Source organism: Paroedura picta, chromosome 3 (genome assembly GCF_049243985.1).
Source record: "Paroedura picta isolate Pp20150507F chromosome 3, Ppicta_v3.0, whole genome shotgun sequence".
Lineage (NCBI taxonomy): Eukaryota > Metazoa > Chordata > Lepidosauria > Squamata > Gekkonidae > Paroedura > Paroedura picta.
Genome location: NC_135371.1, coordinates 89,934,147 through 89,960,888, shown reverse-complemented (window position 1 = coordinate 89,960,888; position 26,742 = coordinate 89,934,147). Strand labels below are relative to the sequence as shown.

Sequence of the window (26,742 nt, the reverse complement as noted above, 5' to 3'; positions counted from 1 at the left end):
TATCAACAGCATCCTCTGCACTTGAGACTCTTCTTATGTAATAATGCTATGGAGACAACATCCCACATTCTGCTGCACTGTATACTATATAAGGATGAAAGGAACAAAATAATAACCCCCACTATGTCTCAATTTAAGCCCTTGGAAAGTTATTTGGACCATGCAGAGGGGCATCTTCTGACATTTTTACTGGGAGACAGGATTAAGTCCATTTCAAGCGATGTAGCAAAATATTGCTTTTTAATCTCTAGAAAAAGGGAATTTTTAGCTAATCAAATTTGCCAGTTTTAATAGCATGTTGTTATGTCATCACCGTTTGTTTTAGATTTGGTAATCAGTTGTGTATATATATTTCTTCTTGCTGGTCATTGACCATATTAATAAACTACTACTACTACTTTAGCGTGTTTGAGCCTCCATACCTTCCTTCTGCTGGTTGCCTGCTAGTTGCTCTCCAGGGCCTATTATGCACAGCCGCTGAAACGGTGGCATGGAGAACGAGGAGGAGGAATAAGCGAAGCAAAACGATTATGCACGGGATGGAACCCAACGGCGGCAAAACCCAGAGTATCCGATTATGCACGCAGATACTCCGGAGCCGCTTCTGGTTGTGCCCTGGTCCCAGGAAGCTCCACTTTCTTCTGCATCTCACTAATGAGGCTTTTTCGGCGGCATAAGTTGACTCTGCACCCAGTTGCCGCCTGCAGCGTGCATAATTGGTGATTTTAGCCGCCGTCATTCCACCCCGAATGCAGACTTTCCACTCCGTGCATAATGGGCCTAGGAGGTATTTTGCACAGAGCCAAATAAAACAGTTTAAAAAACAACCAGTTTAGACTTTTATTATACTACAATCATTGTTCTGCATTGAATATAATCTGTTGAAAAATTATGTTGCAATGCTTTCTGCATGGAACAATTCATAGTCCTGCCCCCTGTAGTTTTGCCAACTCCGCTTTAATGCAGTCACTAATCTGCATAACCAAAGGAGCTTCTCTGCATGGCTAATAGATCATCTCAGGCAGGCAGGAGAGAAATGAATAGGTGAAAAAACTCTTTCAGAAATAACACTTAAAAGACGCTTTAAAGCACTGAAGAGGCAGTTCACCATGCAGAGCAAAATCAGTTTTGCGGAGCAAATTCACTCTTCTGTGCAGAGATCAGAAAAACAACGATGTATTTAGTGAGTTTTCATCAGCTTTTCCATCATGCAGAATAGGCCCAGTAGCTAGTACTTTATGTAATTCCCCAACTTGCACTTTCAAATGGAGGATGTAGCAAGCTGTCAGCCGGCCAGATGTCATGCAGAGCGGCTGGAAGATAACGACTACATTAGGTCAGCATTTCACTATATTTATCGTGTGCAGAAAAGCCCACAGTGATGGAATTAAACTACATCTGAATCAATACAGCCTAGATATCTGGAAAAAAAATCACAGAGCTGTTCTGCAGTGGAATCAGCTGCCTAAGTAGGTGGTGAGTTCCCCCTCACTGATAGTCTTTAAGCAGTGGCTGGACAGATACTTATCCTGGATGCTTTAAGATGATCCTGCATTGAGCAGGGGGTTGAGCTAGATGGCCCATGTGACCCCTTCCATGAGTCTATTTTACTTTTGGTTTTTATTGGTTTTATAATGTTTTAATTTTTAGCTACCTTGGTGGTCCTGACATGAAATAAATTTTGTAAGTAACATCCCCGCCCCAACACACAAAATTCTAGGGACACTATTTCATGCATTTTGCAAGCTATTTCTATGGCTATTTCTATAGTAATACTCCTTAGTTACTATAATCTACCGCAGGATTCATTTTGGATTTTTTTGTGTCTGCCATCAGTGATAAAAGGCTTCACGATAAACATTTTGTTCTCACCTGCTTCTGTCTTCATAATCTCTACCCATTATACAAATCAGTTTTAATGGGTCATTAGAGTGACCGAGATCTATAATTATAGTATTACCTTTCATGTGCTCACAGGTACTAAGGTAGGCTTTCAGAGAAAGTCGACAGTAAATCGAATCTACTGCAGATTACCATTCAAGGAGATCCCTCATAGAGATGTTCTTGTTAATTACCGAAATTCAAGCATTGTTCAAGGTTTAATACCAGCAATAAAGATGCTTTGGGTTTGCCAGGTATATCCTGGTTAGCAGCAGGGAACCTGCAAGTGATAGGAAGTATTGAATTTGGTATATAATAAGGGCATTGAGCTTTAGATTTGGAGATGTCACAGATGTTCCATTCTAAAGGACTATGGGAACTAAAATTGTGTTGTGTAAGAACATCCTGTAAATTAAAACAGAACCATTTAAGTAAATTGTGAAAATATTGATTTTTGCAGCAAACTTTCATGTGACAAGTTAATTATCACTTCCTAAATAATGAGATTTACATGTTACAGATTATAGTGTAGTGGACTTCTTTAATTTAAAGGATTTCTGTCTTGCTTTCCCTATATTTATGGCAACTAACAGGCAACAATATGCAGCATAATAATGCAGTGGAATTATGTATCCCATACACATACATCAAACATCTTTTAAAGTGTTATAAACTAGCCTGAGAAATCAAAGAATGGTTGTAAAGAGAACATAATGTTGTCACCATTTTTCCGTTTGAAAGATTTATGAGGTTCTCCTGAAAAGTCTCACATTTTTACAGTGCAGCCCTGTACAGAATTACTCCACTCTAAACTCACTGAAATCATTAGAAATAAATTTGATAGTCATTTAAACATAATCAATAGACTCTTTTGGCAACTTAGAGTATTGTGGAATGTGGCATAAACTTTCAGGCACTAGAGCCCTCTCCATGAAAACCTATGCCCTAACAAGTTAACTTACCACAACACTCTTCATTGGTTTGATCTAATGTTTAATTTCTTTAGCACCCATGAATTTAGGATGGCACAAAGAAATGATAATAGTGTTAAGGTGGGACCCCAAGAAGAAACACCAGAGAAAATAAACAGAAAGTTGGAGTGTTAAAAGTACAGAACAAAGGTTCATTAGTCAGCCACATGTTAGTGTTTTAAATTGCTTGGTATAAAGAATGAGAACTACGAGATCTTCATTGAAGCACAACCTCTCAGCTAAACAGCAATTGGCTTTTTTTTTTTTAGAAGAAAACTGAAGAGAACAGCGATATTCAACAGTTTCATCTATTTTCCTCTGAAATTGAAATCTTGCATTCTTGGGACACCTGTGACTTGTGACCTTTCATCTCCATGCTTGGGGGCTAAATTTCAGTCCTTGAAGGGCATTTCACACAAAACCTCCTAAATTTCAGGGGCAGGTGCATGAAAATCTCCAGTGATTTCATAGGCTTGTGCCTGACTCTAAAAGAAGATATTAGAATCCCTTCTGTTGAAATAATTAAGTTAAATGCTGAAAGCAAAGACATCGAAAGTAGTATTTGGGGGGGGGGTGTGTGTTTGTGTAAGAAAGAGAGAGAGAGAGAGAGAGAGAGAGAGAGAGAGAGAGTACAGCCCATCATATCATCATGTCATAACACTATATAATTCCATAGTTGCATACGCACAACTCATAGCCTAACTGATGGGTCGTCCTCACCCATTTGGAGATGGCCTTCAGCCAGGCTCGCCTGATTGGAGATAGCACTCAGCCAGGAACTCTCCACCCCCAACTTCCTGCCCATGTGGAAACTTGCTGCCAGTGTGAGGAGTTGCCAGGTAGAAGAGGAGCCAGCCTCTGTAGAGCCCCACTGCAGTGCATTGTCTCCTGGAACTCAGGGGGCAGGGAAGGGGAAGACAGCCTCCAAAGCCAAACCATGACCAAGAACTGCCTGCCCCCACTGTCACTACCTACATGAGGCTGGCTCCTAATCCAAGGTAGTCCCAGTAAGGAAAATATCTGCCTCCTGGCCAATCCATGGCTTGGAGGCAAGGGGAGGGGGAGACAGCCTTCAAGGCCATCAAGCCACAGCCAAAACCCACCTGCTCCCTTTGTCAGCACCTTTCAGACCTTTCTGCTCTGCTTTCGAGGAGGGGCATGTATCTATTGGGGTGTGGGGAAGCCCGCTGCTGGGGCGGGGAGAAACAAGTCACATCTGAGGCCCAGCCACAGGCTACAGTCTCCTGCCCATATATTCTCTGCTTTCATGCAGGTTCCTGTTCCTCACCCAGCTAGCCATCCCATCTAGTGCCCATCTGTTTGGGTGTTTGCATATGTGTGTGTGGTGCCCACTCCCTGCCTTCACACAGCATGTGTGTGTTTATGTGGCTGGCGACCATTGTATTCTTGGGTACAATGGGCTTTGCCCCAATACAGTATATCTGTATGGGCTAGACTCTCTCACACACACTCTCTCTCTCTTTCTTATACACACATACATAAATAACACTGTCCATAAGTATTTGCTTTCACCATTTAACTAATTTAATTATTTCAACAGAAAAGATTGCAATATCTTCATTCAGAGTCAGGCACAAGCCTATGAAATCTCTGGAGACAGTATATATGTCAGCACAACTGGAACTGATGTTTTTAGAAATAAGTGAAGAGATTCAGTCTCTTCTCATAAATTGTATATGAAATGCAGACAGAAAACAAAACACAGTGAATAATTAGGGGAAATATGCCAATAAGTTATAATAAACTATCAACCATATTCATCCAAGAAGTATCTGATTATGATTCCAAACTGATTTCTTAACAGTTACAAAATTCTTTCTTTCTTTCTTTCTTTCTTTCTTTCTTTCTTTCTTTCTTTCTTTCTTTCTTTCTTTCTTTCTTTCTTTCTTTCTTTCTTTCTTTCTTTCTTTCTTTCTTTCTATACCACCTTCCCTGAACTCTCATTCACATTTCTACTCTATCCCCACTAAGATGACTTCAAATATTTTTTTGCCAAGGAATGTACCAGAACTAACCCCACTTCTGCCACCTTCCCCCCTGGATCAGCAGTCTGGTTCCATTTTGGTCCAAATTCATCTCTTCTGTACAAGCTTGGAACAATCCAAAATGTCTTAGCAAACCTGTCCTCCTGACACCTCTGTTTCATCCATACATCGAATCTCATCTCAGTGTGTTCAGGTGGCCCAACACAAGTAACATTTCTGAGAATGTAGTCCTGGAGGTCAGGGATTTCAGAATCCCACCTGGCAACCCAACTTTAGCTTCCAGGACTTTCCACCTACATTTCCCAAAGTCCTTGGAGCCAATATCTACCTTGACCAATTATTCTTCTCTGTACTGGGGCCAAACATAAAGAATGTCACAAAGGCCTCTTTCTCTCTTATATTTCTTCCTATTTTAGCTAATGATTAATCTCTCCCTTCCTACAGATTTGCCACCCATCCAACCTTGATTCATGGCACACTTAATGACAATCCGAAGGAATGCCATCACAGTTTGTATCTTCATATGGAACACTATGGAGCGTGAAGAAAGAAATTGTAGTGAAGGAAGTGCTGAGGGTACAGAGGCAAGGTTTATTTACCGATACTCAAAATATTTCTAGCTGAAATGATAACAGCAGGAATTATTCTGCTGTTGATTGTGAATCACTAGGACAGCTGTTTTTTTTTTCTTTTTGGCTTTCCTTCTGTATATGTGAGAGACAGAGAAAGAATGTGGTAGACAATACCATTTTCTTTCCCTTCTAGGTATTGCTTCCACAATTTGAACCTTATTGAACCAGAGCACTGCTTTAATGTATCAGTCATAGGCATAGCTCTCTTGGCACACTTTATTCTGTGCACTCATAATCATCAGCTTGATTGCTTCGTTACATTCAGTGGGGCTGCAGCCAGCTGCCTGCTCCAAAAGCTTAGCCACCATGTGCTCTCCTTGGAGCAGGATGCAAGCATGGCTTTGGAACTTGTTTCCTGGTGTGCCTCCAGAGGGCTTAAGGGAAAAGAAAACCAGTGTTCTATCCCAGACACGTGGACCTACAGCAGGATTGGAGAGACCCCTTGCTGGAGTCACAAATAGAGGATTTACCCTCTGCTATAGAAAGGGAATAAGCTCTAAAAGCAAAAGGCTGAGCTGACTGGCTTCCAAGAGCCCTCCTGCATAATGGGGGCTGCAAATCCGGCCTTGCACACCCTACGCTGGCTATTAAAGTGGAGAGAGTAGAACAATTCAAATGGAGAAAACAGACAGGGGAAAGCAAAGATAATATTCAAGTCCATAAGTTTATTTTTCCACATTTCAAAATAGGGGTTAATCCACCTTTATACACTTGCCCTATGGCCAGCCTTTAATTTTTTTTTCTTTGTTCTGTTCCTAAACTCAATCTGACAATCTTTTTAATGCATGATGGGGCAAATATACAAGTGCAAACAAACTGGGCTTCTGCCCAGTCGGTGTGTGCGTGAACAATTGCTCCATGGAACACCATTACTTTCTCAAACCCAACTGCTGAGCATGTATGTCAAGGTTACATGATATCAGGGTTTTACTGGGAGTTATAATTAAGAAAATTATACCAAAGTATAAGTATGGATGGAACAAATAAAATTGTTGCTACATTTTTCTTTCTTGGAAAGACAATTAGAACTTGGTTCATCAATTTGTGATTATCAAGTCCTATTAACTACAATCAGCACTCTGAGGAGTCTTTTCACCTTGAGGTTTATTGCAGAAGGAGTGTATCTGTCCAGCGAAAAATGAATAAGCTTTATAGGCTAAAGCCTAATCCAGCGTTTCTCAATTTGTTTACCATTGAGAAACCCTTGAAACATTCTCCAGGCTTCAAGAAACCCCAGAGGTGGTGAGATTGTGCAGAATATGGTTGGGAAGCATAGTTGTGTACATGCCCACCTGGGGCCCCTCCCCACCCCCTCCAGGCTCATCACTGACCATTTTGGGAGGGAGGGCAGGTCAACATGATATATGGTCATATCACCCAATAAATGTTTAACAGTTTTAAAAATATATATTTTAAAATTCATTAACTCCCACCCATTCAGAAAACCCTTCCGGGCTGTCAAGAAACCCCAGAGTTTCATGAAAACTTGGTTGAGAAATCCTGCCCTCATCCAATGGGACTATCTTTCCAATAAGTACCCTGAGGCCTGCAGCCTTAGGAGGGAAAAGATGGCTAGAAAATAAATTAGATTTCCAGTGAGCATGAATAGCAGTCTATCTCAGTGCATAAATTTAATTTGAACCTAAATGAGATAAGATACTGGACTTAAAAGTCTGTGTGATACTCCAACTTGCTTTTATTAATTGCTAAATAACCAACTGGAGGGAATTCAAATTAAAGCAACAATATGGGAGGGGGGTAGTTAACCTCCAATGACCCCATAACTGATCTTTGCCAACTTATTTCCCCTAATAGGCTAAATATCAACTCTGATGGGAAGTGTGTGTCTGAGACTGGGGACATGGCACATAGATAAACATATATTTTTTAATCCTTTTCATGCCTTGATCTCAAACTGAATTGGAACCAGCAGCAGCAGCAATTATTTAAAAATAAAGGGACCTTCTGACAATCTGATCTTAGAACTTCCAGTATCTCATCTAGTTATACTCTCAGTGAAACTTGAACACGGGGCTATCTCCAAGTAAATATATGTAGGATCAAGCTGTTAGTCTGTTATTCCACGGCCATCCCTAGCTTTCTGTTCATCTTGATCCATAGCTCAGTTTGGCTGGGGTGCTTGGATTTAGGCCAGTCTCCTCCCACTTAAATCAATCAGATTACCATGTTGATCCCAACAATGTGCACCAGAAAACTGGCCTATGATGCCAGAGTAATACTTCTTCAACATCAGCCCCCACCACATGAAATATCTGTTTACTAGGGGCAAAGCCCGTTGTATCCAAGAATACAACGGTCGCTAGAGCTTGGCAGTGGGAAGAGGAAGGGGAGGAGTTGTCCAGTCTGTAAGGGCATGGGGTTGAATGTGTGTGTTGTGTGGGAGGTTGTGGTGGCATGGTGGCAAATGAGGCCATGGGTGTGGAGATATGGGTGTCAAGAACCTGTGGTATGGAATGTTTGTTGAGTGTGGGAGAGGACTGATCTTTGGGAATTTTGGCATAGTGGTTACAGATGAGCTTTCCAGAGCCATGTCCTCAGATATGTGAAGGGAAAATCAGACTGGAGACTCTTCTTAGGGGCAGATTACATGGCAGCCAATTCCTCCCAGTTCTGTGTCATTTCCCTTCTTGTGTGAATTAGGCCACATTCACCGAAATGCCCCTCGGCCCTAATACACATGGGGTAGTCACAGTACACAGGTGTCCACCCTGTTCCTTCTGTCTCCCATGTTTTCACTGTTGGTAAAATGTTAGGTGCCCACATGCTCCTTTCATAATTGCTCCTTAGAAGAATGGATTTTTGTACCCTATTGCTTACTACCCAAAGGAGTCTCAAGGCGGTTTACAAACACCTTTTCCATTCGTCTCTCCACAATAGTCAACCTGTGAGGTATGTGGGGTTGTGAGAGATCTGAGAGAACTGGGAATGGGCCGCAGTGACCCAGCAGGCCTCAGGTGTCTCAAAGCATTTTCCAATCATCTACCCTTTCTCTCCCCATAGCAGACTCCACATGAGGGAGGTGGGGTAGCGAGCCTCACAGGGAAGCTGGCAACCCTAAGAGGAAGACTCTCTGTGCACAGCAGGCTTGACCTTAGTAAGGTTTTTTATACTGTTTTGTTATTTGCCAGGCCAATAAGTCATTTCAGTTACTATGTGTCTCCAGACCTTTACTTGTTCTCTATTTACAGTTTCAGGCTGTAAATATTTATTTAGATCTTCCTGCACTTTCCAGACTCACAGGACTGATGCTGGTCTTCCTGTCTGCGCCCCAGAATACAAACAGTTGCTGGTAAGGGCTGGCCATAACCCATAGGCCAGGAGGGACACTCCTGCACCACTCCCTACCAACTGCAGGCAAAAATGGCTCATTTGAAGGCTGGACTCTGAGGCATTGTATGATTTTGAAGTCCCACCTTCAAACCTCCAGGAATATTTCCAACCCAGGGGTAGCCAACCTACAGGTGTGGCCTGGAATGCTCCTAGAATTACAGCTCACCTGCAGAGTATAAAGATCAGCTCCCCAGGCAGAAAGGGATACTTTGGACAGGGTTGTGGTAGAGAAGAAACATTTAAGGCTTCCCACATAGGTTGTTGTTGAATTGAAAGACTTGAGGCCTACTGCACAGGATTGTTGTGCAGATGAAACAGGAGACAAAAAAACTTCCCATTCCTCTCCCCACAACAGACACCATGTGGGGTCGGTGAGGCTGAGAGAGTCCTGATATCACTGCTCGGTCAGAACAGTTTTATCAGTGCCGTGGCGTTCCCAAGGGCACCCAGCTGGTTGCATGTGGGGGAGTGCAGAATCGAACCTGGCATGCCAGATTAGAAGTCCGCACTCCTAACCACTATACCAAATTGCCATATCTTATAGTCACATTATCACAAATAAAATAAATAGTGAGGAATATGGATACACAAGTTGAACAAGGTTAGCATGAATAGTGAGATAAAAAACCTTTGTCCCTGTTGAGTCCTGGGTATGTCATAGTATTGAGTTTTGTAATTACTTGCATTTCTGCAATCTCCCTTTTTATCCTGTTCTTGAAGTTCCTTTGCAATAGAACAGCTACTCTCAGGTCCATTATTGAATGTCCTGGAAGGTTGAAGTGCTCACCCACAGGTTTTTCAATTTTGTGGTTTTTGATGCCAGACTTGTGCCCATTAATTCTTTGGTGGAGGGTTTGACCTGTTTGTCCTATGTAGAGAACAGGGGGGCATTGTTGGCACTTGGCATATACTAAGTTGGAAGATGAGTAGCTGTACAGGCCTTTGATGGTACAGGTGATGTTGTTAGGTCCAGTAATTGTGGCTATGGAGTGTATATGGCTGCACAGTTGGCACACAGACAGCCCCCCTATCTCAAACAACTCCTCACCCACAACAATGCAGCATCTCATGTGAACATGAACACTGGTACTAGAGCTTGCAACAAACCCAGATGCCAACTGTGCAGCCATATACACTCCAGAGATAACTCTCACTGAAATGCAAATTTGTTTACTGCATATCGTGAAAAGACAAGTGTTTGTATACCAGAGGAAATGTGGATTATGCAATCTTTGCAATCTTTATTTTATGGTCATTCAGACCAAAATTCAAATACACTTGTAAGGAAAAGGATTAAATGTTGTTGACAGAGTGCTCCTAAACTGGAAAAAAGCAGGTCAGCATCTAACACTTCTCACAAGAATTAGCTATATGGTTTGAGATATTTTAAAACATGTTAATACCTCGATTTATCATATATATTTAAGTCAAGATTAATATATTCTAAAGGATTATTATAGTGTTCAGATCTTTAGACAGAGCTGCAAGTTCCCTTCATAAAGTCTGAAAATATAAAGATTTCCAAACGCAGCACTCTAGATATCCACCTGTCACTTCACACTTTCAGCACAGTTGTCACTTTTTATTGATCCTTTTAATCCCCTTTCTTTGAAAATCTGTTGCCAGCTGATGTTTCATTACTCCAAAGAGAACTCTCTTTGCAGGGCTTGTATCCCCACAGGTAGTCTCTTCCTGGGAGCTAAACCACAGCCACCAATTTTAATTTGCTGCATTGTGAGCATTAATGACCTATACTTGTGTTCCGGTTTAGGTGATGTATGAGAATTCTATGGTGTCTATTGATTGTTTTTCATAAGCAACTGCTTTATATTTCAGATGCTTGAGCCCCCACATGCTCTCTCTCAACCATCACTATGATGTATCAACTTCTCTTTAGATAGGTTTTATAAAAATACAGTTTCTGAAAAGAATTATCCACATTCACAGAAGTTACAAATGTTAAAAAAATTTATTTACAAGAATGTCTCTTTTTAAAACAGAGTTTCTTTTGCTATTCTTTGACAGCATCAACATAATAAGAATAAAGCTCTTTATGTACAAAAATACAATTTTCATATGAATGAAAGTCCTTGAATAAATTAAACTAGTATCAGACTCAATGAATGCCACATGTCTAGTCCTACTCAAAAACAGGACAGCAGTGGTGGATGTCAAGATCCATAATGCATGAACCTAGTTCCTTGTCTGCCCTCTTCAGGGACTGATCATGTCAGGGATCAGAGCTCCACCAGGGAGAAACAAAGTTCCATCCAGACCCATTATATTGGCCACAAATTTGCAGAGCTACAGACACAGCAAATGGCACTGCGCACCCGGTCGAATCAGCCCACCCTAAGCCTTTTCATTGTATTGTCAGGGCGTTCAAACCAAATTTTCATGCTCATTTTTCTTCATTAGAGTTCTACAAATTGTAAAATTGACTTTTCACCTTGTTTGTAGCAGCAAATCTGTCCCTTTTCTTCCCTTTTCTAAATCACATTGGTGCCCAAGAGAATCAAACAAAGTAGGATTTGTGAAGTTTCAAGAAAGTGCAAAAAAGGGAGAAGCAAGCAGGCAAAGAGCAGGGAGGGGGGAATATAATCACAGTGGTCTGGATTTTGTTGCTGTTTTAGCTCAAATAGAGATCTGTTCAAATAGTACAATGAAGACCAGTCTAAACTTGGCCCTACATTGCCACATTGTCACATAGTCTATATTTCCCAAATTCTCCTAGCTGCATTGTTATGTAAACAGATCACATAACTTTGACTTTTAACTGAAAATAACATAATGCTCAGGAGCTTGAATTTTTGAAAGCCAAAAATTCACTCTCCCTACCTAAATCATAACAAAACAAAATCAAAGTCCAGTGGCACCTTTAAGATCAACAAAGATTTATTGGTCTTAAAGGTACTACTAGACTCTGATTTTGTTTTGTTGTGCTGCTTTAGACCAACACGGCTACCCACTTGAATCTACCTAAATCATAATGCGAAAGCCCACCAGGCTAGGCAAGCATTGACTGATCTTGGTATCTAAAAGGAAAAGGAGGTGCTTTTCCTCCCTGTGTGAATGAGTGTACTCCCTATACCCTCAAGTGCCTTCCCCTAATGATACTGCACAAAGCAAGAGGAGCTCTGCAACAAGTCTTTAGGGAGGCTATGGAAGGAGAAGAGGTTCTCCGTGCGCCCATAACAACAGTCTTCAGAGGCTGCTGGGCTGCTAGGGTTGGACGTGTAGGCAGAAAGCGAGGAAGTAGAAGGAGATGCAGTGGACATCCAGGAGCCCGCATCACTGCCAGGGCTGGGCGGTTCTGTGGAACTCAAGTAGCTGGGAAGAATCATTTCTTTGGGTGGTTTCTGGAGGCACTGATCTGCCAGTCTTAGAGTTTCAGAGAGGGCCCAGATGTAGTTGTAGGCAAAGCGCAGAGTTTCTATTTTGGTGAGCTTGGTGTCATCTGGAAAGGTTGGCAGGACACTCCTAAGTTCATCCAGTGCCGCATTGAGGTTGTGCATTCGATTCCTCTCTCTGTCATTTGCCTTGACCCGCCTAGTCTTTTTGATCGTGTGAAGGACAGCTTCATTCTTGACTTTGCTGCGGCCCCGCCGCCTCTTCCTTCCTTTCTCTTCTTCACACTTCTGGGAGCTGTGCTCTGGGGAAGTGTCATGTTTTGGGGAGGCCAGGGATGGAGCCGGAAGGCTGTTGAAACTCCCTTCATCATCAGTGAGGCAAAAGGACACATCACTGCTGTTCTCAAGGTCAGAGTAACTGGTCTCCAAGGTAGAGGACATCCTGGTGGGAGAAGGAAATGGGTCAGCATTAGTTACTCGACATTAAGATGCAAGGGCTGAGAACCAAACCAGAAATTGTATAGAGAAGAAGAAAAAAACCAGAGGACAAAAAAGTGACCAGATAACAATTCATTTTAAAATAATGGCAACGATTTAAAAATCACACCCCACCCCCACCTGAACATAAACAATGTTGGAAAATTGTTCTGAAAATTAAATTATAAGAATACTTTAAAAAGTGGAGGGCGCAACCACAGTTCTGTATCAAGTGTCACTCCCTGTTAAGACAGTGTAGTTGTTTGCTGACATACAAATAAAGCTCTTTGCTAAGGCCATTTGCATTCTCTTATCTGTGAAATCTAATCTAGGATGCCACTGCTCTGTTCCCTGCCTTTCTGTGGCCTTCATACTCACTTGGTTGTCAGGGCGGCAGTCCGCACATACACGCGCGCCAAGTTCCTAAGTGTAACCTGAAGAGAAGGACAACTTGAATTCTTGAAAGTCCCGGAGAAAAGAAAAGCGAAAGGAACGACACGCGACAGCTCTTGTCTCTGAAGTGATCTCTGCCGCTATCAAGTCGTGTGAGCAGCGAGTTTGGCACACGACTGGCCTCAGACATCTTATATATCCTGTAAAACAATAGAGTCCCCCCTCCCTTTCTCCCCCCTTGCCTGTTTCCCCCCAGCAAGCTCCGGCGGAATGAATGAATCGAGGCATCAGGTCTGCCCCGTGCTGCACTTTCCCTCATTTGCATAATATATGCTCCCAGAGCTCTGCTCCCTCCCGGGAGTGTGCCCATAATTACTGGAGCCCAATGGCAAGAGAGAACGGCCTGAGAGCCACGTGAGCTATCACTAGGCTAAGCCTACTTGTTTGAGCTTCATTAGTCTATTAAAGGGGGGGGGGGGGAGAGAGAAGGCCGAAGGAGGAACAAAGCGATTAGCCCGCGGGCCAGAGGCACAAGTCCCGAAAGGAGCCTTTGCAAGTGAGGGAGAGCTGCTACCTCCTGCCTCCGACAGCCTGTTCCAAGGCATTGAGAACGGCACCAAACAGGAATGTGGGGCCGCAGGCTCTTTCAGAGGGCCTTTCTCTCGGCACCTTCTTGAATAAAGCGTGACCTGACAGAAATAAAGGCATCAGGAGAGAAAGAATATCTTCATAGCTAAGCGGGACACAAGATTCTCTTAAAAAAAAAAAAAAAAAGCATATGGGGGAAATAATCTACGAAACACACCTCAGGGTGTCCCTCAGCCACCTCGAGGAGTGGCAAGCAGACCTGGGCTGCATTGGGTGGAATATTTGCTCGTTTTCAATCAGTTGGTAGTTCAGAAATTAATCATGGCCGGAACCATATCTTTACAATTACAGGTTTCAAACTCTGTTAGGGCAGCAAGGCTATTCACTGGCTCCTTGGCGAAATTCACAACATCCCACTATGTTTTATTATGGAATTTGTTTCTTTTCAGTTGGAATGCCAAATGCTAACAATTTATGCCACAATCCAAAAGTTGCTCGTTTCTTACGTAGAAAGAAATGTTTATTCAGTTTTTGGCATTGCCGTTTTCTTCATGTTTAACTTTTTATTCATTTAAACCTTTCATCCACAGTGAGGACCCAAAATGGTTTACAACATTCTCCTTTTATCCTCATAATAACCCTGAGGGGTAGTTAAAGCTGAGAGTGTGTGACTGGACTCAGAAAGTGTGATAAAGTGTTGCACCTTTCTTAATCCACTGGTGACAAACTAGCATTCAGTCAAAACTCTGTGGCAGGCTTTCTCAACTAGGGTTTTGCAAAACTTGAGTTTCTTTACATCCCTGGAAGGGGTTCCTGAATGGTGGTAGTTAATTGGTAGTCAGCCAGTTTTATTTACAGTAATGGACCATCCAATCAATCAGTCAATAAATACACACATACATACATATGTATGTAGATTAAAATCAATCATTTATGAAATAGATACAAGTTATAGAACAAATTTATATAAATATACAATATGTATCCAATATAAATCAGCAATAAATATGTATGATTGGGATAGCTCTTTCTTATTTTTGTAGCTACCCAAGTTTACTTAGCAATTGTTTTGTTAGCTCCTTATTTGTATCTGACAGCATTTGAGGCATCGTTTCCTCAGAACTCTGGGACATTCTGTAAGCTTTGATGCCAGTGAGCCTGCACATATGTTATTATAAAGCTTACACTCAAAAAGGACATGCTTGGTTGTTTCTGTTTGTCCTTTGTTACAGATACACTTGCATGCCGCTATCAGTAGCCCTTTAAACTTTCCTTCCAAGTAGGCAGAAGTGCTCTCCCCTTTTTGTGGAGAAGGTATATGTTCTATGTTCTGAATTTGGCTAAATATGGCATCAAGACAGTCTTATTAAGGAGACTTTCCCCAAAAAGTGGGTCCAAGATCCTATTGAGATTATGCTGCCTTTCTACTTCTATTACCCTGGTCTTTATTAATTCATTTGCCTTATCATAACCTAGACTCAAAACAAGTTGGTAAGACAGACCATAGGAGCCTAGCTTTTCTAGCAATACATTTAACTAGGGTGCAAAAAATGAATCAGTCAATAGAAGGCTTGTTAGACCCTTCTGTCGACATAGCCATTTTATTTTATCCAAAACATGAAGGTTGCAACCTAAAGCCTTGTCTGGACACTAACCATACCAGTCTCTATCCTGATTGCGACATTAGAAATGTTATCTGGAGTTGGAGAATTGTCCTCAGAAATTTGAGCTGGACTTTTCTAAGCTAGACAAATTGCCAGTGATGCTTAGTGGAGCCCCATAGGTCAGTTGTGTGAGAACTTTGGCCTTAAAGATATTTATGATGGCTGAAATGCATCTTTCCCCCCTTTTTCCAAGAACAGTAATTTCTTCCTGCCAATCACCATTCTATGAAGAATGGTTGCTCTTCAGCTCAGTTCTCTGCAGTAGAAACAAATGGCACTCCTTGGGAAATCTGTAGTAAAATACTGGGCTATAATTTCTCTTGAAGATTTCCCCCTATAAATTAGAATTGACATCTTATTGGGCCTATGGGTGCTGCAGAGGGGGGATAAAGGACGTAAAAATGTCTGACAGCCTTTGAGTAAATTGGCTATGTCCATTAAGAATGATCATATGGCAACTAATAACAGCCCAAATTAAATGCATTTTTATGGTGTAATATCAATATAGATGTGAAAAATGTCATTGCAGGTGACAGTCAAGACCTGGGTGGCAAGAACATATATGATGAAGAAATAGAAGAGTTGTTTCTTATATGCCACTTTTCTCTACCCGAAGGAGTCTCAAAGCGGCTTACATTTTCCTTCCCTTTCCTCTCCCCACAACAGACACCCTGTGAGGTAGGGTTAGGCTGAGAGAACCCTGATATTAATGCTTAGTCAGAACAGCTTTATCAGTGCTGTGGCAAGCCCAAGGTCACCCAGCTGGTTGCATGTGGGGGAGCATGGAATCAAACATGGCTCACCAGATTAGAACTCCATACTCCTAACCACTACACCAAGCTGGCTGCCAGTTTGTTTCTAAGTTAAATTCAAGATAGTTGCTTTGACCTTTAACTCCTTTCATGTCTTAATACCCATATATTTAAAGGTAAAGGTATCCCCTGTGCAAGTACCGGGTCATGTCTGACCCTTGGGATGACGCCCTCCAGCGTTTTCTTGGCAGACTCAATACGGGGTGGTTTGCCAGTGCCTTCCCCAGTCATTACCGTTTTACCCCCCAGCAAGCTGGGTACTCATTTTACTGACCTCGGAAGGATGGAAGGCTGAGTCAACCTTGAGCCGGCTGCTGGGATTGAACTCCCAGCCTCATGGGCAGAGCATTCAGACTGCATGTCTGCTGCCTTACCACTCTGCGCCACAAGAGGCTCTTCCCATATATTTAGAGGAAGGTATTTCCTTGAAAGAAAAGCAACCCTGAATGCAAAATGACTTCCCCCCAATGTTATATGAAACAAATTCTTTATTGAACAACTGTCATTTGTATATGAATGTCAGATGACTCCCTTTGTTTTTTTTAAACTAGACCTGCCCTGGAGTAAATACTTTATGTCTCTGTGTCAACTGCAGTCAACGACAGTCTTCAGGCTGTCACCTGTTAGCAGTCATCCCCCGACATTTAAGGAAGTCCTTTTGGATCAGCTTTTCTCAACTTTTTTACCATTAAGAAACTCCTGAGACATTATTCAGGCTTTGAGAAACCACAGAAGTTGCATGATCACGCTGAATATAGTTGGGAAGCATAGCTGTGTACATGCTTACCTGGGGCCTTTCTCCTTCCCCTCCCCTCCAGGCCCATAACTGGCCATTTTGGGAGGGGTCAGGTTGATACAACGATATGTGGACATACCAATAAGCATTTAACAAATGGTATAAATATATAAATTTGTATAAGCTTCATGAAACCTTGGTTGAGAAAGCCTGTCCTGGAGCAAGCCAGAATTCATGTTTTTCCAGCCTCTCTGTGGAATATGCTCTCTAAGTGAGGGGGGACATCATCTCTGAAGGTATTCTGGAGCTTTTACAAAGCCATTTTATTTGCTTAGATTTTAATTAGGTCAGCAGTAGTATTTTAAATGAGATTGTCTTGCATTTTGTATGTTGTAAATGTGAATTTACAAGCTGCCTGTAACTTTGGGGAACAGCTTGGTATAAATATTTAAATACATAAATACATAAAATATGTGAAAGACCACCTTGTCAAGACATTTAGATATTTTTTTAAAATGTACTTTAAACAGAGTTCTTAATCCCAACAAAACAACAGCAAATTAATTGAAAGGATTTTTATCATAGTAAGCTATTAATTTGCTGTTGTTTTGTTCACACACTAAGAAAACAACATAAAAATGATGGTGAGGCAGATTCCATGTCAAAGCAACAAAATTTGCCATGTGATTGTTGATTTGTAAGCATGTATTTTATTGAAATCTCACTTTTGCTGTCACTGTTGAAAAGCATCTAAATCCACTTCAAAATTCAGTGACTGTGAACCACACACCCATAAAAATTTGTCGGTCAGATTTCCCATAAAATGTGTTCTTATTCTTGTGGCTGTAGAATGAAATGTACTACCTACAACAGATTAAGGGTTCAGTTTGAACCTCAAAATCTTTTCCAGCAATTCAGACTGTGGTAAAGTACGGTGAAACGCAGCAGCAACTGAAGGACAAATACATTTTCAGGAGTTTACCTTGTTGGAACACGCAAGATTTACATTGTGCATGATTCAACAGCATATAAGAATATCCTACAGGATGCATCAGAGGATATGTATAGTTGGCATATTTAGATTAGGAATTTCCTGGTATTTTTAAATAATCTCTTGTGTCTTGATGAGCTGAATTGGAGAATTCCTTCCCCTTTTAGCACACTTATTGTCTGAATTTCTTCTACAACATTCAGTCCAGGCTTTTTCAAAATGGGTTTAATGAAACCGTGGGGCAGTGGTTCTCAACCATTGTAACGATGCGACCGCAACAGTGGGGACGGGTGCATGTGCGCTCGTGCATGCACACAACAATTTCGAAGCAGCGTGGAAGCAACAGTTTCTAGGGGGAAGCGAGGCGCCCTTGTTGGGCCCGCCGGAGATGGGTAGGCGCCAGCAGAATCCTCCGTAGGAGGACTCAGGCGGCGGCGGCTGCGGCTCATCCTTCTCGGGCATGCTCACCATCAACAAACAGAACCTGCTGGTGTGCTTCAAGACAGCCTTCTCAGCCTTGGTGGCCCCACGCTGCCCCAGCTCCCCAGCGCTGCCGCAGAGCCCTCTGTGCCTCCCACTGCAGGGGGCGGCCAGTTTTGCTCCGCCGCTGCCACATACTCATGCCCGGAACCCTGCTGCGCATAGACCTTCTCCCGCAAGCAGCTGCTGTTGTCCGCCCGCCTCTGCCTGCCACAACCTGTCGCATCCACCCACCTCCTCTCGCTGCAGTCACCTGCCACCATGGCCACCAACCTGGCGACCCTGCATAAGGGGCCAAGTGACCCCAATTGGGAGTTAATTAATCTTTGTGGGAGTTAATTAATCTTCAATAGATTTTTAAAATTTGTACACATTTATCAGGTGATGTGACCATATATAGTCATGTCGACCTGCCCCTCCTTCCAAAATGGCCAATGATGGGCCTCAGGAGGGTGGGAAAGTGAGGGACCCCAGAGAGACATGTATACAGCTATGTTTCCCAACCATATTCTGTATGATCTGGGGTTTCTCGAGGCCTAAAGAATGTTTTGGGGGTTTCTCAACAGTAAAAAAAGTTGAGAAAGGCTGGTTTAGTCAGACAGGGCTATCTATTCTCTTTTTTACAAAGTTTCTCTTCTCCATAAAAGCATTTATTCTTTAAGCAGCGCTACTCTTTTGCATATGTAAACTCTGCCAACATACCTTTATTTTCTAGCACCAAGCTGTACAAATTAGTCCATAATGGTACAGTATGGTTGCCAGCTCTGGCTTGGGAATCTCCAGAAGATTTGGGGAGCCTGAGAAGGGACTCTTGGAAGAAGCAAGAGCTTAGTAGAGATGTGACGCAAGAGAGCCTATCCTCTAATGCCATTTCCTCCAGGTGAACTGATTTCTGTAATCTGGATATTAGTTGTAATTTCATGAGAACTGCAGGCTCTGCCTGGAGGTTCACAGCCCTGAACTAGAACTGATATCTTCCAGCTGCAAGTTTCAGCTTTATTTGCACTGACTCATATTCAACACAGACTGCTGTTGAACACCTGCAGAAATTGCCAATAAAATTCTTAGACCCTTCACCATTTTCCACAGAACTTATTTTTCACTTCAAAATGCAAGAAAGGAAGCACAATATCTCCCTCACTTTCCAAATAGATTTTTGTCTAGCCAGGTAGTACAGAGGAAAAGAAAAGTGCTTTATTGCATCATGAATAGAAAAAAGACTTTCACAAACATAGGCTGAAATCTGTTTGCATAATCCATTTGGCAAATACATATGAATAGCTAATGCATTAAAAGAATGAGGAGTGATTTTTTTCTGAACAGAAAGAAGTGCTAGATTTCTTGGATAATTTATTCCCAGTGAATCATTCAATTTAGCTCAATAGTAGGCAACGTACTAATGTTGCAAATAAATTGTCCAGCTAACAAAGATAATGTGTATTATACTTTTGGCGTGGGCTTTTGATGGAAGTCAGTTGCAAAGTATGCAGCATCTTTTCAAATATCTAGGATGGGTCTCGGACTGGAAAATATGCTAAGATAATTGCTAGTGTGTGTCTAGATGTTTCATTGAAGACATTTGGAAGGAGCCATTTTATTTGCAAAATAAACATATATTTTCTGAATCAAACTGGTCCCTCTCTTCTTGCTGACTTTTATCAGTAATGGGAATATAAAACATATAATATTGATTTTGATTGGCCTTTTCTATGTTTTCTTTTTAAAATACTAAGAACTGCTCCATGCTAGAAAGGATTTTTGGACACAGGGTATGTTCATTGCTGGCTTTTTAAGAAAATGTTCTTGGACAGCCTTCAAATGTTGGAGGCTTTTAGATCCCCCTTCCCATGCTGTCGCTTGCATCCCAAGGCAGTCCAGTAGCTGGGTTGCAATTTGGCAATTTTTAACTTGTGATTTCAGGAATCACCAAAACTGGATTTACCACCCTAAATCGTGCTTCCCATTGGTGAGCAACCAGTGAGCAATCAGAGTTTCCCCCTATGGAGAAACATCCAGGGGGAAACATGCAATAGTCTCGGCAGCTTTGTCCTACCCTCGCACCCGCCCTCCCCTCTCCATTTCCTGCTCCGAGTAATTTTTTTTTTAATGGCATGGTCCATGTTGCAGTACAACCACAAACCTACATTGTCAAAGGTGAAATAAAATCTTTAAAATGTCCATGGCCTTTTTGGGATCAGGAAAAACAACCCCTTATCTGTTTTCTGGAGCTGGGAAAGAGGGGGGAAGATGATTGCGCTGCCTTCTCTTGATCATACAGGGGCCTGAGCACCTTGTTTTAAAGCCATCCATTTACACAAAATGACATTTTGGGCTTCAGTTACCTGTCTGGCCTTCTAACAACTCAGGCAGGCAATAATAGCCCTGTTTGTGTTTTCTGGAAGTGGGAAATAAGCTGGAAAAGAGGGAGGCGGGCAGGTGATCTGGCAACCTTCTCCCAATCATACAGGGGTCTGGGTGCTCAGTTTTGAAGCCACCTTTGGGAGGTGAAAAGCGGGTATAAAAACCAACTTTTCTTCAAGTGAATGTCTCCAGCCACACCATACATTACAAGAACAGTGGGAAAATCCCATGGTTGTGGCTTAAGTAAACTGATCTTGGCTGATTCTGCACGGGTGGAAAAGGCCGAGAGGGCAGTCATATGGAAGTGAAACAAATCCCCACTTCTATATGCCATTGCTGCCAAGCTGCCGCCCTCCTGGGTCTGGTGCGGATCAGGACCCAGAAGCCCTGGGCTAAGGGAATGCAGTTTCTTCCAAGTTCTCTTATCCCACTGTGGGGGGCAACAGGGCCTGTCCCATGGCAGGCCCGTTTGGACAGGGAAAAGACAAGCCTTCCAGATCCAGAGAGCCAGTTTAGTGTAGTGGTTAGGAGTGAAGACTTCTAATCTGGCATGCCGGGTTCGATTCTGCAGTCCCCCACATGCAGCCAGCTGGGTGACCTTGGGCTCTCCATGGCACTGATAAAACTGTTCTGACCGAGCAGTGATATCAGGGCTCTCTCAGCCTCACCCACCTCACAGGGTGTCTGTTGTGGGGAGAGGAAAGGTAAGCCGCTTTGAGTCTCCTTCAGGTAAAGAAAAGTGTCATATAAGAACCAACTCTTCTCCTTCTCCTTCTCCTTCTCCTTCTCCTTCTCCTTCTCCTTCCCTACAGTGGTTCAGAGGGGGCAAAAAATGCCCTGATCAGTTTCACAGTGCTTTGCCACACTGCAGGACGGACCAGGGCATTTGTTTTTATGTTGCAGGAAGGTGGGAAATATGCCCCCCCCCAAAAAAAATACCACATGCATGGTAGAACTAATCTGCCACTGAAATGTGTTCCCCGTGTGGACACAGACTGCTACAGAGCATGCAGCTCCACAGCAATACACTATTGGTGGTATGGCATGGCCGCTACCTTGCAGAATGGGCCCTTGAGAAGAATTATTTCCCAACCCCAGATGATTATCAGAAAACTAAACTTGGCAAGTCATGCCAGTCAAAATATTCTTAAAATATGTTTTTTTTTTAAATTTAATAGATGGCTCCAAACAATATTTCATTTCCAGACTGAGTCTATCTTTGGTTCATCAAAACAAACAAACAAACAAACAAAAAACAAGCTGGTGAAGAAATTTTAAAGCAAAAAACTTAAATATGATCAAGCATAAGAGCCGGCTTGGTGTAGTGCAGCCTTTCTCAACCTTTTTTTTACCATTGAGAAACCCCTGAAACCCCAGGAGTGGTATGGTCAGGCAGAATATGGTTGGGAAGCACAGCTGTGTACACACCTACCTGGGGCCATCTACCTTCCCAGCCTCTCCAGGCCCATCACTGGCCATTTAGGGAGGGGTGGGTGGGTTGACATGACTGTATATGGTTATACCAAATGACAAATGTTTAACACTTAAAAAAAAACATTAATAAACTCCCAGCCATTCAGGAAACCTTTCAGGGCTGTCAAGAAACCCCAGGATTTCATGAAACCCTGGTTGAGAAAGACTAAGGTAGTGGTTAAGAGTGGTGGAAATCTGAGTTTGATTCCTCACTCATCCGCATGCAGTCAACCATGTGGCTTTGGGCTAGTCACAGTCCTGATAGTTCTGACTGAGCAGTCCTGTCAGAACTCTCTCAGCCCCACTTACCTCATAGGTAAGTCTGTTGTGTGGAGAGGAAGGGAAGGTGATTTTAAACCACTTTGTGACTCCTTGCAGAGAAAAACGGGTTATAAAATGACTGTTCTTAATTAATCTTAACCCTGCCCACGGCGCCAATGGCACCGCAGACTAAGTAAAGCCGTAAGGGCTTGGGGGCAGGAGTTAGGGCGGGCTCTGTCCGGGATGAGGAAGGGTGCCGATTGGCCCCTTCCTCTGGACAGACCATCGGCGGGGCCAATCGGCAGGCACGAAGCGCCTGCCGATTGGCCTCTCCAATTGCCGCCCCACTCCCTGGCCGGCGGCCTGACGCATCGAGAGGCGCAAAGCGCCTCCGACATGTCAGGCCACCATGTCCCGCGTGCCGGCGGCCTGCCGACTCGCCGGCCACGAGTTCCTGATCTAACGCCCGCTGTATTGTAAGTACAGCGGGCTTGATTACTAGTTATTTCATAAAATTCAAAAGAAGTTATAGATTAACGGAACTGTGATGTGATAACTTTTTATGTAACAAAATAGTTAAATCATTTTTTGTTGTATCAGGAACCTTGAAGATCAATCTGTTGGTCTGTGACGTTAAAATAAATGTCTGGTGTATATGGTTAGAGAGAGAAAAATAACTGTAGTTGACATAGCTGCTCTCTCTTTCTCATTGCTGACAGTGAGCAGAGGGGCAGGAAAAAATTGTGTTAAACAGATATATGAAAATGACTTTTTGTTTGCAGGAAGGGCTGAAGAGATAATTCCGCAGCAAGAGCTTTATCTTTTCCCTACTTTTGTTGATATTTACTATGCAATTAAATCTATTTTGAAGGATTAGTCAATAAAACTGTTGAATATCTTATATTCAATAAAAATTTGTCACTGCTGAATTGCCAAACTGAACTAAAGTCATTTGGACATTCTGCAGAAGACATAGCACAATCAGTTTACAGTTCAACAGAGACAGTAAAGGGAGAAAAATAGATGCTTGTGCTTGCTTACAGTTAATTGGGAGGACCATTTTAGTTCCTAATGACCAGGGGTTCCCAACATGGCACCCATGGCCACCAGCTGACATCTTTCTTGGTACTTGCCAAGTGTTTCTAGGAAGTGAAAGGGGCCAGGGCTTCTGATTGGCCATCAGAAAGCTGATTGGCAGTGCTGATTTTGAAAAGTTGCTTCACAAGCAACTGCCACCATTGTACAAATATGTATATGTTTATTTTAAAAGCCATTCAATTAAACAGAGCTATTGCCTCAAATGTTACAATTTCTCCCTGACATTTTGTGGTTGATTTCACCTCTTGGAAGCCATTTGGCTGTTGCACCCACCATCCTGTGTCAAAACTCCAAAGGTACTTGCAGATTCATCTAAAGGTACCTGCAGATGAATACCCCTTTCAAAATGCCCACTAGATCAAAGTCATCAAAACATTTAGATGTTTGAAATCTAGACTGCATAGAGGCTTGTTTGCATGCTGTTTTTGCAGGAAGCTGCTTATTATCTGTACTAGGGGCAAAGCCCTTTGTACTCCAGAACACAGTGAATGCTAGGGCCTCCAGGTGGGGAAGGAAGCTGGAAGGGAAGAAGGAAGGGAGAGAGGGAGGGAGGAAGGGAGGGAAGAAGGAAGGAAGGAAAGGGAGTAAAGGGGGGGGGAGGAAGAAGGGTAAGGAAGTCAGTCAGACAGAGAGAAACAGAGAAAAGGGAAGGCAAAATGACAGGAGGAACAAAAGAGACAGAAAGGAAAGGGAAAGATGGAAGGGAGAGAGAAAGAGAGAAGAGAATAAGGGAGAAAGGAAGGGAGACTCTCCCTATATGACTACTGGCAGGGTCTCCCTGCTCCCCTGCCCCCGTTTCAAGCTGGGAAGGCATTGCTGGGGAGGCTGCAGTGGAGCTTGCGGGAGAGTACTGGCAGGGCCTCCACGCTCCCCCCTGACCTGGGCAACCACTGCCAAGGCCTGGTGAGGCCATGGTGACACTGCTCAGGGCAGGGGGGGGTACTGGTGGGGCCTCCAAGTTTCCCCCATGACTCATGTAGGAACTACGGAGGCTTGATGAGGCAACGGTGGGGCTGCTTGGAATAGGGGGAAGTGCTGGCGGGGCCTCCCTGGCTTCCCCCCCCCCCAACCAAGGTAGGCACTGCCAAAGCCTGGCGAGGCTGCAGCAGGAATATCCTGGGCAGGAGAAGACACATACAGGGCATTCTCTCCTCCCCTGGAGCTGTCCAGCTGGTATGAAGCCCAGCCTCTCTTGATTGCCTGTCCAGCCACCCTGCGAAACCTGCTCACCTGACTGCCAGCTGTTCGTGCTGATAGAAAGCAGCAGGGGAGGCAGTCCAGAACGGAGCATCCCCCACCTGATTGGTTCTCTGGGGGGTGGTGAGTGCCAATCAGGGAGGTGGAAGCAGTCAGGGGCAGGGTGTACCCTGCTTGATTGGTGCTCTGGGGTGAATGACTCCCCGGGGACCCAATCAAGTAGGCATTGAGTCAGTTAGAACTCTCACAATCTCAGTCTCGTTTTATTATGTGTTACAGATTTGCCACCACGTGAATTTACAAGTTACTACATACCTCAGTCATTTGCCATGCAGATTTCACAATGCCCTAATTTTCTTCCTAGGAAATGACATGTAATGACATAGCCAAAATGGCAGCTCTACCTTTTAAGAAGCAGCTCACAAATATTTTGGCATCATTTTGAATGTGTACCACAGGTTCTTTTTCATCTGAGTGTAGCCGAACGTTAGCATAGACACCGTTATAGGAACTGCTTCCATAGACCTCTAGTCAAATCAAAATGGATGACCTATGAAAGCAGGTGAAATGGTATTGTTGTTGTTGTTTTCCTCAAAGCAAACAATGCCCACTCCTAGGGATGGTGTTGGCAAGGATTTGCTTGTCTACATGATTCCTCTATCTCCATATGATTAGAGGGGCATAACAATGGGCTTCTAGGGACCATGCTGCTACAAATACACTTGTTTTTGAAGTTCAGGATTATTATAAGAAGAGTTACCAGATCCCATTTCAAATCAAATGATACAAGGCATTTTGAGGAACAGCAAAGGAAATTTGATTTTTTATTTTATACTGCATTTTAGAGTAAGATAAATATTATATGAGTTTTGGAGTATAGATTATAAGCTCCCATCTCATTAAAATTTTATATCTGACATATTCCAATAAAGACATTCAGAAGGAATTTTGTGTGCACATTTGCCAGTTTTGTGTTCACATTTGAATGCATGGGAACACTGGAAAATTAGGAAAATGCAAAAGAAATAGCTGCCTATTTTCCTGATTTCATTTTATACATATTTTTAGGACTAAATGAAAATTACTGCTGTCTAGGAGCACAACGTATTTTGTTTGCGGCAATTAAAATGTTTTAATGAGACAACCATAAAATCAGCCATTAATTATTTTGTTTCAAACACTTCTGCATCCCTTTAAAGCCAGGTCTATTTAGAAATAGTTTAGGGAGTAGCCTGCAGTTTTATTCTTTCTCTGGCATTATACACAGGAGTGGAGAAGTCATTTATAAATAATTACACAATGTTTTGGGTCTTTGGGCTTGTATAATATATCAAAGCGATTAGTACATGCATTGTTCCATTGTAAATAGGGCTCTCTCCCCTCTTTTTCCCCCCCTGCTTCCTTTCAGTTTCACTTGCCTTGTATTCTACCCAAACCTTTTTCTTGAAATCTTTTGTCTTCTTCATTCATTTAGTGTGTTACAGTGCAGGGGCATTCTTCTTATTCAAACACTCACAGCATGAGCAAAGAAAGCTACTTCTGTCGCATCTTAAGTTTTACCATAACTTTCTGACATTTTATTCCTCCCTACTTTTCCCAGACTATTGACAAATTATAACATCCATCAATTATTGGTGCTTCTGATGGCTTTAAATTCAAGGGGGTGGGGAGATTTTTAAAAGCTTTCTTAGAAGAGAGGAGGACTCCAAACACACCTGTAGCCATGGGCTGTGTTTTGTCTCCTTGAACAATATTTCCGTTTTGTGGATTGTATCTGCCATGTGTGTGTGTGTGAGGAAAAGGAGGAAGGGTGGGTTGGCAGGGCATTTAACTTATTTCTTTTATGAGCAGCCTAAACAATGCATTTTCTACCCAAACAATATCTGTGGCAGATATTGTTAAACTGCACCTATTTAAATGTCAGTCATGCTCTCAGTGGTGGAAAATAAATGGTCCTGAGGCAGGACAGTGTAAAAGCCACCCCTCCCCTCCTCCACATTGATTGAGGAGGCCATTTTCA

At 42.7% G+C, this 26,742-nt stretch overlaps 1 protein-coding gene across 1 annotated transcript; it reads right to left on the bottom strand.

The window, feature by feature from the left end:
* Positions 1-10,868: 10,868 nt before the first annotated feature.
* On the bottom strand, positions 10,869-13,250 carry NEUROG1 (neurogenin 1). Its single transcript, XM_077324299.1, has 2 exons — positions 13,047-13,250; positions 10,869-12,633 (listed from the first exon to the last, which is right to left on the bottom strand). Exon 2 carries the CDS (start codon positions 12,630-12,632, stop codon positions 11,949-11,951), a length of 684 nt encoding a protein of 227 aa, XP_077180414.1. The 5' UTR covers position 12,633; positions 13,047-13,250; the 3' UTR covers positions 10,869-11,948.
* Between the last annotated feature and the right edge of the window lie 13,492 nt (positions 13,251-26,742).